The sequence below is a fragment of the Equus quagga genome, chromosome 3, assembly GCF_021613505.1.
Source record: "Equus quagga isolate Etosha38 chromosome 3, UCLA_HA_Equagga_1.0, whole genome shotgun sequence".
Taxonomy (NCBI): Eukaryota; Metazoa; Chordata; class Mammalia; order Perissodactyla; family Equidae; genus Equus; species Equus quagga.
The window spans coordinates 124,487,833-124,505,405 of record NC_060269.1 but is presented as its reverse complement, the minus strand read 5'-3'; the positions used below and the strand labels follow the sequence as shown (position 1 = coordinate 124,505,405).

The window sequence follows — 17,573 nt, the reverse complement described above, 5'->3', positions numbered from 1 at the left end:
TTCTACTTATTAACCTCACTCACTAGACTGGAAAAAGAATTCCCTGTCCCTCAAGACCTCTCACTTTCATTCTTCTAATTCCTTCTTTTTGCAGCACCAGGAAAGTAGTGTGTGTAAAACCAGAGCCAAGTATATTGTGGTTTCCAACGCAAGCCTGTTTGGAGCAGAAGCCCGTGGGATTGCTGTGATTCAGCCTCGGGGGATGGACCCAGTGGCCTCCGTCTGTGAAAAGGAGGGGTCTGAATGGCCCTTTGATTCAGCCCAAATCTGGAGGTGGAGAGTGGTAAGGGGCAGGCCTGTCATTTGACACCCTCTGTTGGGCTTGGCCCTGGGCCTCTTTCCCTATTCAGGCCTCCCTGGAGCCTGCGGGCCTCTGGGAGGATGTCCTGACTTGGCTAGTGCTGCAATGCCTGGAATTCCTTGCTCCTCGGGAAGTATACCAGCAGTCCCAAGGGTCTGGCGAATTCCATTCACTTTGAGAATGCTGCTCTTCATAAAGTTCCTCCTCCCAACACACACACACACACACACACACACACCCCGTGCACTGCTTTAATAGGGCATAACCAAGTGCTTGCTAGTTGCCTTTTAAAGTACTTACTTTACTGTTTTTGTTGTTTACGTGGAAAACCTAAGAGAATAGACATGCAAATTATTAGAATTAATGCAAGAGCTTAACAAGGTTAAGAGGCGAATATGGTGTTGTGGTTATAGCCCTGCATGTTGGACAATTTACATAACCTCCCTGCACTTCAGATCCCTCATCTATAAACAGTTATAATAATGCTAGCTCTTTCACAGAGTCATTGTGAGATCGAATGAATTCCATACACACAAAATACTTAGAACAGTGCCTGGCACATGGTGAGGATTCTATAAATGTTAGCTAGTATGATACAGATTGCTGGCTTTGAGATCAAGATACAAAAATTAATTATGTTCTATACACTGCCAAAAATAGTTAAAAGATATAATTTTTTTAAAGATCACATTTATATTATTTATAATAGCATAAAAATAAGATTATCTAGGAAGAAATCTCACAAATGATGTGGATGCTTGAAGAAGAAAATTGTAAAATTTTGTGGAATATAATTAAAGATGACCCAAAGAAGAGGAGAGTTCATATTCATGAGAGGAAAATTCATTATCTTGAAGACGTTTTTTCTCCCCATATTAATCTTTAATTCAAAGAAATTCCAAACAAAATATTGGTCGGTACTTTTAGTGTGTGTACGTGGAACTTGACAAACTGATTCTAAATGAACATTAAAGAGCAAATAATGGAGAAGTGCAGTGTCAGCACAGAGGTTGATGAGCAGAATAAGGAAACAATAGAGTCCAGAACGACACTCCTGCATTTATGGAAATTTGATATATGGCAGAAGTGGCTTTACAGATCAGTTCGAATGGGACAAATTATTCAAAAAACAATGCTAAGGTAATTGGTCAGCCATTGGCAAAAACTCAAAATTGGATCCCTGCCTCACCCATACTCAGGACTATTTCTTCCCGTGAGGGCTTGTAAAACAGAATACCCACCAGCATGTGAACTTACCTGGTCAACTTGGTAACTATACTTTTCAAAGCAAACTCGTGCTTGGTCTTGAGAGCAGCCTGTCTAACTCTGTTACTTGCCACAGTTGTTTTTCTGTGTCTGTGTAGGACCTAACCCTGCATTCTAACTGACTTAACCACGGCAATATTTCCCAGGGAGGGTCACCTTAGCCTCTAGGGGTCTCCTCTGAGGCCCTCATTCTCCAATGGCAACACAGAGGACAAGAGGAATGGTCTAGATGGAGCACAGAGGGCAGGAAGGGAGTGGCAACAAGCAGGTTGGCTGGTGTAAGATTTTGCTTTGAAAACCAAGGTGATCAGAACGAGCATTACCTCACATAACCAGCTGGATGGAGGTAATTTTGAGTTGGGGAATAACCCAAACAGAACCATGTTTTAGGAAAATCATTCTTCCTGGGGTGTATAGGTTGGAGAACAGAGGGTTGGAAACAGGCCGTGGGCTCTGTTTGTTTCTATGCACAGCTTTTCAAGCTAGAAGTATAATCATGGGCAACTTCTCTGAAGTCAGTTTCCTCATTTGCTACTCCACCAAAGTCTGCCGTCCAAGGCCAAGGCCAGCCTGATCCTCTGGTCATCAGAGACCAGATGAAATCAGGCGTGTTCAGGAATGTATGGTAGAGCATGATTAAAGCATTTGGCGTGTGCTTCCCCATGGGGGCTCCCAGACCGTGGGCTATGAACCCTTTGGAGATCTTTGGAGCTATGGCCAGAGGCCCCAAGTCGATGTATGCCTCAAACACCCTGAGGGCTGGGTAGATATCGTATCACAGACACCTGTACTACTCTTCCCAAGATATATATACATGCTTCTACAAATCGTATAGAAGTGATTGGGTTTAATTCAATGCAAATTCATTTTCAAGAGTTACTACATTTAGAATAATGGTTTCTTGTTAGTATAGATTTTTCTCAGCCAACAAATACTACAAACAAAATTGCTGTCAGCCTGAGATCTACAAAACAGAGATAATGTAGTGCCTTCTTCACTGAACTGTTTTGAGGTTGAAGTGACTAAAGGCATCCAGGCGCTTAGAACAGTGCTTGAAACAAAGTAAATGTTCAATAAATATCAACCATTATCATAAGGTGATCTTCATACTTCAAAGGTGGGGACCACTCCTCTAAAGGGTTGCCAAAAGGGTCTTTTGCGCCTCTTGTATTTTAATGACTTTATGAATTTTATGAAAAATCTTGTGAAGAGGCAAGAAATTCCTTGAGCTCTGTTAATCCTGCTGTTTCTAAGGCACAAGATGACTAAGCCTATAAGCCGTTCTAAGCTCAAGCAGAAGCCGTCATTGGAAGAGGGCCCATATCTCCTCAACTGGCAGCGTGGAGGAGAAAGGCCGAACTCGGAGACCTGTGGGCACTAGGACAACTGTCAGGTCCTCTGTTTCCTCCAGGGACTGACAAATACACTAACAGCTGTTGTGTCACACGTAGCTTGCCAGCCGGAAAGCTCAGCAGCAACTACTATCACAACCACAAGGTGTCGCTGTAACCCCAAATTTCACACAAGGGCCCCGCCCCTGGGGGCGAGACCGCAGCTCATTATTAACGCTTTCTTTCCCAGTGCTTCTCAAACCTTGCTGTGCAGAGGAAGCAGCCGGGAATGTAGTGAAAATGCAGATTCTGATTCAGTCGATCTGGGATGGAGCCTGAAATTCTCCATTTCTAACAGGCTTTCAGGTGAGGCAGCAAGGTCCTCTAGCTTTCCATGGTTTTCCATGGAAAATTTTCCATGGTTTCCAAGTGTGTTTTCAGTTGTATCTGATTTGGGGCAGGAGTAAGAATTAAGTAAATCCGAAAAGCGTCCCCATTCTACGCCTTTCGGAGGTAGTGAAGGGGAAGAAGAATAGTGGGGAACAACAAAAGAAAACCAGGGCAGCTTTCTTGTAACATTCCAATCCCACGCACGAGTCGCTTGCAGTTCCGCCGTCTGAAGAATGTGATGTGGCAGGTGCCCCCGGTCAAGGTGAGCTGCGGAGGTCAGAATGGTTCTCACGGTACATTCTTTCCCTGACACGAGGGCTCATTAAGCAATTTATTGCAGAATTTACAAAACACTAAGTGGCCAAATGCTTCAGCAAACACTCCGTAGCTTCCCGCAAAAGCCTAATCAGGGTTTCTAATAAAGTCCATATAAATGGGTTACAAAGAGGCAACCTGAGAATTGAAGAAGTGGTCTAATAGGAAGAGATGCTTTGCTGATGGCGTTGCTCTTGCATGCACAATGGGATCTATTTTCATGTCATGAACTTCTGCTTTCCGAAGCCGGAAGGGCCAATGAGGGACCAAACGACGAAGTGAAACTGCGTTTAACCCCAGCGCTGGGCGTTCGGCTTCTCCGGGGCCCTTGCTGTAAGCGTAGATGCACACCGCAAAATGAGAAGTTGCCTTACGGCGGCTCCTGCTGTTTCTTTTTCTCTTGGTCTTTTTCTTTTTCTTTTTTTACTTGGTTTGGTTTTTCCTTTTTAATGATGGTCCTATATCATTTTGTCTTTTTTATTCTTGGGCCTGAAGCTGAGTTTTAAGACAGAGGGATTTAGAAATTAAAAACAAAATCATTGTTTGTTTCTATTAGTTCTATTATTTTTCTATTAGTCCAGCTTCCTGCTTGGGAAAGCTAAGATGTTTGCTTTAAGGTTTTTCTAAGATTCTGACAATGGAGTTAATTTCTCCCCCTCCATCCTCTCCTGGGCCTCCTTATGGGGCAAACCTCCTCGTCCAACTTGCATAGAATATGTAGCAGAGTCTTAGCTGAACCCCAACTGGGAATAGACATTTGGCAGTTGGGTGAGGTTCACTCTCCATGTATACACACCAAGCGATATGCATAGGTAGGAGGAGGGAAGGGTATTTTGGGGGTTGAAAAGGAGAGGTGGGGAGGAATAAAGACAGGGAAAGGATGGGGTGCTGTTTCATGCTCCGTGCCCCCCTGGACTGGTTTGGAGCTCCCATGAAGTGTGGGAGTGAGTGCTGAACAAGGGGATTTCACCAGGGACTCTCTGAGCCTCTGGATCCCAACACGGCAGCTTTGGAATGCCGAGACGTTGACAGCCAGTTTTGAGGAGAGATCCTGAAGGTACCACCACAAGGAATTCTGCATAGCTCCTCACCTCAAGAATAAATGGCTTTGGGATTATCAGGAGAAAGCATCCTTAGCAAGGACATTAGCGTTGTCTAGAAGGAATCTTCATTCAGCAATGTCCATAGTGAAGGGCTCTTTCAAGGACTTTGAGAGACCCCAGGACTAGCCACCTGAGTTGGCTAGGGCACAGTAGATGATGATGGCACCAGATAGTGAGTGTAGCTGATGGTGTGGTGTGTGAACACAAGCTAGGCTTCTTGGGACTCATAGAAATACTCACAGGGACCTTTGCAGGAGGGCCAGAGACCTGCTTAAGCAGGTGGGAACAAGGATAAGAATTTGAGGTGGTTCATTTTGATGTCCCTTCTTTGTAGCCACAGGCTACAAAGGTGAGTACTGGTAGCATTTGGGTTACACACTAAATGATGAGAATTGCTCTTAAGCAACAAGATACCTCCATCCAACACTAGGGTCTAGCAGGAACAAGTATTTCCAGGGTGACTATAAATATGAAAGAAGCCAAGAGTTAGTGACTAAGCTCTGGGAAGTTAGGAAAGCAGAGTAGATATGAAAGCAGGCTTTTTAATTAGAATGTCTTGGATTTCTGTCATTTACTAGCCATGAAACCTTAACTTTGTGGTACCTTCAATACTTTATCTGTTAAATGAGAATAAGGATAAGTTTTAATTCTTAGGTCTATGAGAATTAACAAATATAACTTATGACATCCTTAGAACAGAGGCCGTCACCCGTAAACCTCAAGAAGAGTTAGCAATTTGTATTGTCACACACAAGGCTAGGATATTATAGATAGCATGATGGAGACTGATTCAACTCTTTTCCAGAAATAAAAGAACGAGGAGGAGGTTGAGGGCTGATGAGTCTCTGGATCTCCCCAGGGCTAGTGAGTCCAGGAACCAAAAGAAGATATTAGTCTCAATAGACCATTAAAGATAACCTGGTATAGCTTCCTCCAGCATCTTTCTCTGGCCTATTTTTTTCCCAGGGTCACAAAGGTACTGCTGCCAGGAAGTTAAACACTGCAGGTCCTTAGGTTTAGAAAGTTCCAGAGCACAACAAAGGATCTAACTTCCTCTAGTGGGGGAACAGAACTTAATAATGTGGTGCTTTAACACATCATGACATAAAATAAGAAATGCCTCTTCCCCTTTCAGTTTTTTATAAAACCATAAGAGGAACTTCCAAAAACCTTAATGTGGTTCTAGCGTTTGCCTGTTCCATTCTGTCGGACCCATAAGTCTCACCACTGGATTTCACCACATCATCCATTAGCACTCGAAGCAAACACTGTTCTGCTGCCGGTGACTTACTTACTCTGAAACGAAAACAAGTCGTTGTGCCACCAAGAAATAAACAATATACCTCCTGGCCGCATAAAGCAGGATACTGTCTTTCTCAGAGCTACCTCCATGGTGTGCAGAGAAAAGATTGCTTGCAGTGCAGGGCTTCTGTCTATATAAATAATCTGATTTTAAAATCTTTCACAATGTATGCACCCATGTTAGGTATAGTGACTTATTAATGGAGGTGGGTAGAGAAGAGTTACTTATGTCTTGTTTACTGTCCAGTTGGTGAATGGAAGATTCTTTGTAGGGTCCAACCACCATCTCTTGCTGTTCAAATCCAGGGACCATCTCTTCGGGCATTTTATTGCCCAATGCACTGTTCCTGGTTAATTTTATATCATCCACCAGCAGCAAATGTTAGCAGTGCTGTAGTTAATTGTAAGGAGATGGCTCTTCAGCACCTGTTGACATTAAACAGTATATCTTCTTGCCTCCTCAGCTCCCTAACAGCATGTCTGTAATGTTGGTTATGTTGCTGCTCATGATGCTTCGTCATCCATCCACACTTCCATCCAGTGACTCTCTTAAAGGTTAGTACTGTGTTTCATTGATGCAAGTCTTCCCCAAAGTATGCAGGAAGATGTGACCCAATAATTGTTTTCTGGTCCTAAGTTTACCATTCAGAATTTTATGGTGTATACATAGAGCTAGGCATCTTCTAGCCATGTCATCTCTTGGACTCTTGAGGTGGTAATCACTGCATTCCTAGAATGGGAGCTGTTTCGATGTTGACTGAACTCTTCCCTTCCACACACAACCACAGTGGGGAGGGCAGGTGAGGGGTTCATGCATGAAGAGAGAGGCACATTTCCACTCCCACAAGATATGTCCTTCCCTCCTCAGTGTGGCTTAAGACAGAGAGAGCATTATGTCACCACGTCAATGGGAGGCAAGAGAGGACATTGACTGAAAGCCCATTGGTGTTCAGTCTTGAGAATCATCCTCGAAGGACTACCTAAAACATGGCTCAGAGCCTCCAGCAATGGCGATTCTCATCCTGGATGCTAGAGGCTGGGGGATGAGGGGGAGCACAGGGTAAGGATCATCTGCCACCACGCCTGCCATCCTCAGGTGCTGTAGACAGGAGGTGGCACCACAATGAAAACACAGATGGACACAGGCCCTCCCCACACTGGTAGCTCAAACCCAAGGGTTGGTGGTAAAAACTTGGTAGCCCAGACCCCTGAAGTTGTCCTGTGTTCATTGTGAGAGTCGCCCTAAATCAGCGTCAGCACCATGCTGGTGCTCCAGTCTTGGGTGACCCCACACTGCTTCAGCCAGCAGGAGTGATCTGCTTGCCAGGCTCTCTACCTCAAATGGGGGCCAAACCGCTGGTCTCTGAGAGGACCCCATAGGTGCGAGTTCCAGAGCTCCTTGGGATATATGGTTTGACTGTATGTGCAAGGAGGAGGGTCAGAAAGCATCTCAAAGAGGACAAATGAAGACCAGGGTCCATGTGGGTCTGGGTCTGGGCCAGGAACATCCCACTTAGAGAATACTGCCAGTCTTGGCAGTCCCAGGCCCTAAGATGAACTTAGAAAATTCAAGGAAGACTATCCATAGAGCTGAGGATAGGGGAGGGGAAAGAAGACTGAGGCAAAGGCAAGTGGCAGAGGCCTTATTGGGCCAGAACTTCCCCTTCTCCTCTTGAAAGGCTAATACAGCAACAAGAATAGGGGCAGCAGTGGGGGAAACCCATAAACCCCTTTTGTGGTGATTTATAGAATCTGCAGACTCTGAAATAGTGCAAGGGCTGCCCACGGCAAACCCCTGAGATCAAGAAGATCCCAATAAGAAGAAGTAAAGAGAAGAGCCAAAGGTGGAGGGTGAGGGGAGACAACCCAGTGATGGCAGGTCCCAGAAAATGTAAGCAAAAATACACTATTGAAGGTAAAGAATGCTTCCTGATGAGTAAAATCTATACCTCTGATTTACAACAATAAGCACTGACACTGAAGTGGGCAGCATCAGAAGAACAGAAGAGGCCAGTCAATAGCAGGTCCACAAACTATGTTTCCTTCAGGAAAATTTGGAGAGTAGCTATGTGCCAGGCACTGTTCCAGGCCGAGGTGGAGACAACATCTGTGAGCAAAACAGACAAAATGTCTGCTCTAAAGGAGTTTGCAATCTAGTATGGGAAGACAGAGAATAAGCTACATAAATAGAAAAATGAGATGGTAGTTTAGAAGGTGGCAAATGCTATGGAAAAATAAAAAGCAGGGAAGGTGGATAATGAGTGCCGCCATTTTCAACGAGGTCGTTCAGGAAGTCTTCACTGGAAATGTGATTGGAGCAAAGATTTGCAGGGAAAAGGTAATATTGACATGTTTTGGAAAAATGTGAATGGATTTAGAATCCACTCCACTGGATTTTCATTCAAATATTTCAAAGTAATTTTTAGAATATGCATGCATTGTTAGTATTTATCACTCAGTCAGCTTGGGCACCACTAACAAGACACATTCTAAAGACAAGTACCTCTCATTGTGAAGGGAGAGATTTGCAGCTGGTATTTGGAGTTGTGCTGGCCAGGAGGTCCAAACCTCCCTAACCCTGACCCTGAATAACCCCACCCATGGCTGCATCTTTGTCCTTGGACAACTGGAACACAACATATGCCGGCATCTGCATGGCCCCTTGTGTGTGAAGGGGAGCAATGTATCACAGCTGGCTGTTAAAATAGATGTCTAGCTGTGGACCACCTCCTAATCCACAGTCAGGGGTTGTTCACTGTGCTTGCCACCTTCGGGGACTTCAAAACGCGCTATCAGACCCCTTTCCTCAAGTGATTGTTCAAGGAGCCCTGTAAAGGGCTGAGATCAATACCAAGAGCACACCATGTGGCACAACACATCAGGTGAAAACTGAGCTCAGGGATCGTGGGAAGCATCCCCTGCAGGGTACCAGTGATGAAGTTGTCCTCAAAACCTCCAGGGGAAACCATGCTCTCAATCATTCTTCATCCGTTACATAGAGAACACGTTCTGCGTTGGGGACAAAAGGTGGCTAATCTGAGGAGCAGCCTCCGTAGTGAGTTCCGGATAGAACAAGAATGTTGTTTCAGGGATGTGAATCAGGGGGCAAATACAGGATGCTTTGGCAGTAGGGAGAGACTACCGACAGGGTCTAGATCTGAAATGATTATGGGAGTATAGGCAGGATATGCAAAGGGCCCAATCCAGAGCTCTGATCTTGAGAACAGAAATGAAAGGGTCCAGATAATAAAATCAAATGCAAAACATAAAAGCCACCTTGTTGTGGATTGGAAGGAAGAACATTATCTTGGAGTTAAAAGACTAATGTTTGATCTCCAGCTTGGGTGAGTTATTTAAAATTCTAAAGCCTCAATTTCCCCGTTTGAAAGTGAGAGTTATGCTTGAGAAACTCTAAATTCTCATTCAGTTTAGATATTCCTAGTCTGTGCTTTTCTTGAGCGGTTCACTAAAATAGATGAAAGAGTTGGACCTTAGGGAACGTTTGCCATGAGTTAGATTTAAACCTCGTCACTTCTCCTCCCAAACCACTTGAATTTGAGGATTATGACCCCATTTCAGTACAGCCCTCTTTGCCACATTTAGAAAATGTGGACCATTGTCAACACCAGACTGTTGACATCCAGAAAACATTGCCACTTATCTGCAGAGATGCATGGGGATTGTGAAGGCCGCTTAAGGAGTCCACAGACAGACTCCAACCACATCGATACAGAGCTCAGTCTCCTTAGGAAAAAAAAAGGGAAGAAGCTCCAGGTTGGCAAATGGCGGAGAAATAAAAAGAAACTTGCAAGTTCACCTAGAGTTGTTTTCAAAACACAAGCAGAGTTCTTACACTGGCATCTCTTAAAGCACACAGCCTGTGTGTGCTCTCTTTCCCATCAACATCACGATGCAGGAAAGTGGGTCATTTGCTGAAATCTGAAATTTCTTAGATAGAAGTATATCATCAGGGTTGCATTAGGCTAGGTCCTACTTGTATCTCAAGCCCCAACGTTAAACTCATGTAAAATTACTTTTCTCTTACCAGGAGCCGAAACAGTCAAACCAAGCATATTAGGAAATTTTGGATGGTATGGAAGTTGCTGAGACAGGAACAATGCAGTGGTCTGATAGATTAGATTTAAAGGTTGTCCAGCTGCTGAAACAACAGTTGCTGAGAGCTAGGCCTAATGTGTTATTTACTAAGTTGTAATAAATTATATCTATTTTTAAAACTGTATTCCTAAACTGAGAATTTTACCATGGAGTAACTAAATCCTGGTGACTTTAGCGCTAATGTTACTTTCTTTGTAAGTTCCCAATTAGTTAATCTTTAGAAGTAAGAGTCTTGCACTGAGAGACTCAAGATTTCCTCAAGATTTCCAAAATCCTCGTACAGTTTCTGTCTGACTCCTCCAGAAGCCATGAGTCACACTAAGATCAGCAGCCCAGCTACTGAGAGCCTGGGAGGAAAGGTGTTCTCACCGTTCTCTGCCCTCACTCTACTGTGGTTTCCCCCTTCTACCAAAACAGGCTGTGGGCTCACCAGGGAGGAGGAAGAGAGACACTCAGCCTCAAAGTTGCTGAACTCTAACTCCTCCGAGTAGACTGGTCACCGACCAAATGGTAGCACAACCTCTCTTCTAAATAGACACCCAACCCTCTCCGTATACTCTCAGATTGACCATCTTGAGTACAATTTTTCAAATGACCACTAGTATGAGGAATTCATAAGAACAAAAACTATATGGAAATAAAATAGATGCTGAACCCAATCATACCCTGCTTAGGTTATCAGTTTTATTAGATTAAATGAGATGAAATAGATGTTTTTGTAGGTCAAGAGCAATCAAATATTGGCACTTTCACATGATGCAAAGTGTACTCAGGAATCCTTCAATTCTAGATTCTCTTTCTTCTCATTTGACTTTAACCTACTTCTGCTCTTCCTCTCCAGCTTCTCAGAATTTTGCCTCCAAATTCCACTACCTTTCCTGAAGCCAGTTGAGTCCCTACTAGCGAAGTTCCTCTAGCAAACACAACATCCACTCATTGAACACCTTCTCTGAACCAGGGACTGAGCAAATTTCTACTCATACAAAGGCAGAGGGAAGTCTATCCTAGCCTTTGAGGCGTTCATAGTCTAGTGGGAAAAGGAAACTTTAAAAACATATTTAATCAATTTTGTAATAGAGATATGCCCACAGTGTTAGGGAGAATCAAGGAGCAACATGCTTAGGGGAAGAAGTGAGGAAGGTTTCAAAGAAGAATTGACATTTGGATTATGCCTTGAAGGATCTGAAAGATTTCCTGAACAAACCAAGGCAGGAAAGATATTACAGGCAGGCACGATGCCAAATTCTAGGGTCTGGGGGCATGAAAGAAGATTCAATGTTCGGGAAATGGCCAATAACTTGATAGGGCTCAATGATAGGATGAGAGGAGGTCACAGAAGATTGGTGTCAGATCTTAAACAAGCATGAAATTTTCTTCCTTTGTCATGTGGGTGAGCCACAGAAATTTTTCTAATCAGGGAAGTAACATGATGTTTGTTTTTGAAATGTAATTTTCCAAAATTCAGGAGAGAGTGTTCTCTTTCTACGATCTGTGAGACTAGAAGGGAAGAATCAAGCAAAATGAGTAGGATACGTAGGCTTTAACAATTATCTTTATTGTTTTATCTACTTGCAAAAGAAATACAGATTCATTCTAAGCACGTCCAACATCATAGAAATGTACAACATAGAAACCAAATGCTCCCTATAATCTTACCTCCCAGACCCAAGCCACTGTTACTATGCCAATGTACTGGTATGGATTCCTTTAGACTTTTATTTTAGTGTATAAACCAATATATTAATATAATTCTCTTCATACCAGTAAATATATAACTACCTCATTCTTTTTAGTGGCTGTGTAATATTCTATTGCATTAAGGTACTATAATTTATTGAATCAATCCTTATTTTGTGGATACTTGAGCTGTTTATTTTTCATGATTATAAACAATGCTGGGATGAACACCTTTTTACACAAACCTTTGCAAACTTGTGTTTCTATAGGATACATTCTTAGAAATCCTTCAAGGAACTGACATAAAGGAACAATTGTTTTTCGTTTTAATAGATATTGCTAAATTGCCACCATAAAGATTGTATTAATTTATATCGTAACAGTGTATGTAGACCTCAATTTCCCTAGAGGAGGGGAGGGTTTTACAGGCAGTCTGTTCTTATCAGAGAAATTGCAGACCCTTGAGACTCTTCATTCAGCTCTATGAATGTCTGTAGTTCACACGTCTCTCTGGTTTCTACTAAATTAACATGAATAGCAGCTCGAAGATTTGCCCAAAAAAGTCTACATTTACGCCTATCCTTGGGCCATTCCAAGTATGCTTTCTTTTCCATGAGAGCTTTCAGCTTAGGATACCTGGTAGGAATGCAGTAGAGTGGAATGGGTTCTAGTAAGATAAGAATTATGTAATTAGAATTTTCATGACAGAGATTGTGATGGGTAAAGTCGAGTTCATAACGGTACCACTCACTCTGAACAAAGTCTGGAGACAAAACTAAGATGATTTTATAGCTTTTCTCAGTGTGGTTTATGATACTTTCAGTAATGCTGTTGCCAGGGTCAAAGTTTCCCTCGTGAAGGCAAATTAACACAGAACCATCTTCTTTCTCTAGCTTGGGGATCAATTCATGCTTCACCCAGGCGGAATCACGTTCACTATATGAAATAAACACATGGAATTGGACATTTCTCTTGAGTTGTCCTTGGGTTGCCTTCCTAACCCTGTGCCATGTCTGTGTCCATTGATGTAGCATCCTAAGATACCAGGGCAGGTCAAAGTGGAGGCAGCAGAAAGTCGCAGCCATCCCCAAAATGAGCATGACAACCACAATGGTGACAATCAATAGAGCTGTGTTGCAAGATAGTTCAGGAAGGTGAACATCCTTTAACTGAGTCCCCTTTAGACTTAAAGGGTACTCACAGATGTATGAATCTAACCATCCAACCATCATGCCCTCTGAATATTTTTCAAGCTGAATGAAATCTCTTAATTCACAAGTACACCGAAATGGATTTCTTCCTGCATTTAGAGTCTTAACTTCCTGGCAGCTCTGAAAAAAATCCAGAGATGGGCTGAGAATTAAGTTCATTTCAATGTTCAGAATTGAGAGTCTTCTGAAATGACTGCACCCAGGAAGATCAGTTAGAAAATTAAATGCAAGATTTAGCTCTCGCAAAGACTTCAGATGAATCATCTCTTTAGGGACAGTTTGAATTTTGTTATTATTCAGGTCAAGTATTTGAATACTTTGGGGCAAGCACCTGAAAACAGAATCAGCAAATTTATTGGATGACAGGTTCATAGTGATCAAGGTTTCTGGCCACCAGCAATTTTCATCATTTTCATGTTGTAACAGATTTTGGCTCAGATCTAAGTGCTTCAAGGATGTGTTGTTAGCAAAGCAACTCACTAAGGAAAGTGTCTCCAATTTATTGCCCTTCAAAATGAGAGTTTTCAAATGAGGCAAGTGGATAGATCTTTTAAACAGGTCATCTGTTAAGATATTATTAGCAAAATTTAAATATTGGAATTTTGAAGGACAAGTCGGGAACACCATATGTGGCATTTGTGCATCTGATATTGTCAGGTTTTCTATACCCATTTTGGTAAAAAGCAAGTAGACTCTCTCTTGTGGAATATAAAAAACTCTGTAATGTACATGCTCCAATTTTACAGCTCTCATTACAGTATTTGAGTAGTTAAATGAATTGTGGTCAAGATAAACCTTACCTCCAAAAGTCACATTTTGGATGTGGAAGTATTCCACTGATGTATGCCAAACAAATTGGAAGATAAGGAGGAGGTCATCCCAGAGTAAATCAACCTTATTAAGTAACAGAATAGATGTCTTGGCATTCTCTAAAATAAGATTTTGTTGAGTTTCATAGCTTGCAAATTGGCTTTTGCCATCTACATTTGTCATTTCTAATATTTTTGAAGTCTTGATTCCATCATGCAAAAGAACCCAAAAATTTGTGTTCATTGGTAAAACGATGTGAAGTTTTGTGGTGTTTAAGATGGGCAAGCTACCTTCTTCATAATGAGAAAGAGTTCTCAATCCTAAGAAGACAGTATTTAGATGTAAATGGGCAATTTTCTGGAAATCTGATTTTTGTATTTTTGCCCCACTCAAACCTAGGATTTCCAGGTGTGACATGTTGCCAGTCTCCTCAGAGATAGGCATGGTGTCAAAGTCATTGAAAGAAAGATCTAAATGTCTGAGACCTGCCAGTGAATACCAAGTTACAATCTTCAGTCTGTTGTAAGACAAATCTAAATATCTTAACTCCTTGTTGAATTCAAAGGTCTTGATATCCAGTTCTTGGATTCTGTTATGGCATAGAATCAAAACTTTCAGTTCAGAGACAGAATGAAAATCTGAACTCTGGAGTTGAGAAAGGAGGTTGTAGGATAAATCCAGGGTGGTGGTGGTTGGCGTCAAGTCCACAGGAACCTTTCTTAGAGACATATTGGAGCAGTTGGTTGTCAATTCTCTTTCTTCTGGCAGCTTTGAAGCCCAGCCACATGCTGACATAACAATACAACAAAATACATAAATGCTTCTGATGTGTCTCATTGTAATTCCAAGGATTTTATTGCTGGTTTCCTCATGTGAATGATGAAGGGGAGTTCAAAATCCTAGAAAGACAGCATGTAATGTTAAGTGGTTATGTGATTTGTTAAATCCTGTAGGGTTTTTATTTTTTAAAAATTCCAACATCTGACTCTATTCACCAAGAGTCTGGAATAGGGTCTCAAACTATGTACTGAGTCTTTGACTTGATCTCAGAGATTGGGTAATAAATTTCCAAATCAGTAACTGTGCCATATTCCCCTCTCTGAGGCAAGTCAGGATTCCCAGAAGGGAGAAATATAATAGTTGGCAGAAGTGCCTCAGTTCAACTTAGGAACTTCACTGCCAGGTCATACTCAACACCCTCCTTCACATCTCCTTTGGGTAGCCTGAAAGCTTTAGGAAATTTGAAAGTAATTTTTTTTTTCTTTTGCTGGCAAAGATTTGCACTGAGCTAACATCTGTTTCCAATCTTCCTCTTTTCTTTTTCTCCCCAAAGACTCAGTACATAGTTGTATATTTTAGTTGCAAGTTCTTCTATGTGAGCTGCCACCACAGTGTGGCTACTGACAGAGAAGTGGTGTGGTTCTACACCTGGGAACTAAACCCAGGCTGCCAAAGCAGAGTGTGCTTAACTTTTTGAATTTTTTAGATTAATTATTATTTTTTCTTTTTTTTAGAGCAGTTTAAGGTTCACAGCAAAATTAAGGGAAGTTACAGAGATTTTCCATATCTCCTGTATCTGCCCACATTCACAGATTCTGTTATCAACATCCTCCACCTGAGTGGTACATTTGTTACAATTGATGGACCTACATTGACACATCATAATCACCCAAAGCCGTTGTTTACATTACAGTTCACTCTTGATGTTGTACATTCTATGGGTTTGGACAAATGTACAATGATGTGTGTCCATCACTATGGTATCATACAGAGTATTTTCACTGCCCTAAAAACCCTCTGTGCTACACCTACTCATCCTCCTCCTCATCCCCAACAACCGCTGTCAACCACTGATCTTTTTATTGTCTCCATGGTTTTGCCTTTTCCAGAATGTCATATAGTTGGAATCATACAGAATGTAGCTTTTTCAGATTGGCTTCTTTCACTTAGTAATATGCATTTAAAGTTCCTCTATGTCTTTTCATGGCTTGACAGCTCATTTCTTTTTAGCGCTGAATAATATTCCATTGTCTAGATGTACCACGGTTTATTTATCCATTCACCTATTAAAGGATATCTTGGTCGCTTCAAAGTTTTGGCAACTATGAGTCAAGCTGCTATAAACATCTGCGTGCAGGCTTTTGTGTGGACATAAGTTCTCAAAGAAAGGAATAATTTAACACCGACCCTGTGGACCTCTGAATTAATGTCATGAAGTTGTTCCTCAACTTTTGTATTTGTGGACATAGAGAGTCCCTTGAGCTAATATCTCACTTTCAACAACACTTACCCATACGTGTGGAAGGTCCAAAACATAGAAACAAACATGATGGTTCCTGTCCTTATGCCTCCATAGGTCTTCAGGTTGGTGGCAAAAGCAATCTGGATCACTGCCAAATAATAGTAATAATGACAAAACCAGTTTCCACTGGAGTTTCCTTGGAGGCTTTCTGTGTGCCAAGATATATATTACCCCTTCATATATATCATGTCATCTATTTCTCCCAAAACTCTGTGAGGGAAGTACTATTACCTGCATTTTACAGATGAGGAAACTCATGGGTGCAGAATTCTGAGGACTTTGAGAGAAGAGCCAGGCTCCAAGTTGTTTGACTAGACACAGAAGAGATGGTTGGAGAACTAAGATTATCACAATATTCATTATTCAAGATATTTATTAAGTACCGACTCTGCCAGGAACTTTTCTAGGCACAGGGGATATAGCGGTGAGTAGAACAGATGGAATTTCTGTTCCTAAGCTGTTCCTACACAGCTTACATTCTAGCAAAGCGTAAGAAAAGAGAGACAGTAAAGAAAATAATAAATGTATATGTTAGGTGGTGATGAGGGCTAGAAAGAAGAATGGCTAAGATGAGCGGGACAGGGGCAACTGGGGAGTGAGCTTTTGCATAGGGTGGTCCGAAAGGCCTCTCTGACACAGTGACCTTCATGCAGAGATCTAAAGGGAGGGAGGGAGCGAGTCATCTTGTCTGGAGAAAGAGTATTCTGCAGAGAGAGAACAGCGGGTACACGTTCAAAGACCTGATGTGGGAGCATGCTCGGAAAATGTAAGCAATGACTAGAGAGCAGTTGGGGAAGTGGACTGCAGACATCAGATGTTATGAGGACGCAGGAATTTCCTCTGGTTGAAATAAGAAACCAGTGGAGGATTTAGAATAAAGGACTGGCAGATTCTGACGTACATCTAAAGACTCCTCTGCTTGTTGGGTGGAAATAACTGGAAGAGTGCAAGGCTGGCAAGGAAGACTCCCTGGGACACTATAGGGCAACTCATGCAAGAAAGAAGGTAGTGGGGGAGGTGGCGAGAAGTGGCTAGATTCTAATATTGAATTAATAAACTCTGCAACTTCATGTCCTCCCACACCAGGCACTCTGAAAACACCAAGGAAAGGTGATCAGCAGTGGTGAGGGCTTTCCTGCTTCTACCGGCATGTGTCCAATACACATTGACCTCAATGTCCCACAGACTGGTCACTCCCGTAGACAAGCAGGAGGAACAAAAGGCATACTCTGCAGGGAAAACATGGTATAGCGAGACTTCTTGGTACTGTTCATGCTTCCTGTTGATCTGAGAAGCTGTGTGTTGTGCGCATGCACACGTGCACCCATGCACCCATGCAGGCATGGTGAGGGGACAAACTAGCAGAACTAAGACAAAAAGACACCTGGAATAAGTCCTCACTCTCATCTGGATTTTTCTTTCTGTAGAATCTGACCAAGTTTGGGGTTT

The 17,573-nt window shown here is 42.3% G+C and overlaps 1 protein-coding gene and 1 long non-coding RNA gene across 2 annotated transcripts; one reads left to right on the top strand and one right to left on the bottom strand.

The window, feature by feature from the left end:
* The first annotated feature begins 3,172 nt into the window (after window positions 1-3,172).
* LOC124236651 (uncharacterized) lies at window positions 3,173-10,183 on the top strand. The gene is made up of 3 exons (XR_006887824.1): window positions 3,173-3,264; window positions 6,473-6,563; window positions 10,057-10,183. It is a non-coding gene; the product is annotated as an uncharacterized LOC124236651 (long non-coding RNA).
* A 1,528-nt stretch (window positions 10,184-11,711) lies between these two features.
* On the bottom strand, window positions 11,712-16,454 carry TLR10 (toll like receptor 10). The gene is made up of 3 exons (XM_046656907.1): window positions 16,356-16,454; window positions 16,113-16,212; window positions 11,712-14,721 (listed from the first exon to the last, which is right to left on the bottom strand). Exon 3 carries the CDS (start codon window positions 14,657-14,659, stop codon window positions 12,224-12,226), a length of 2,436 nt encoding a protein of 811 aa, XP_046512863.1. The 5' UTR covers window positions 14,660-14,721; window positions 16,113-16,212; window positions 16,356-16,454; the 3' UTR covers window positions 11,712-12,223.
* Between the last annotated feature and the right edge of the window lie 1,119 nt (window positions 16,455-17,573).

What these genes read in the sequence shown, in the direction of transcription:
- TLR10 (XM_046656907.1), bottom strand. Translation starts at nt 14,659, where the DNA reads ATGAGACACATCAGAAGCATTTATGTATTTTGTTGTATTGTTATGTCA.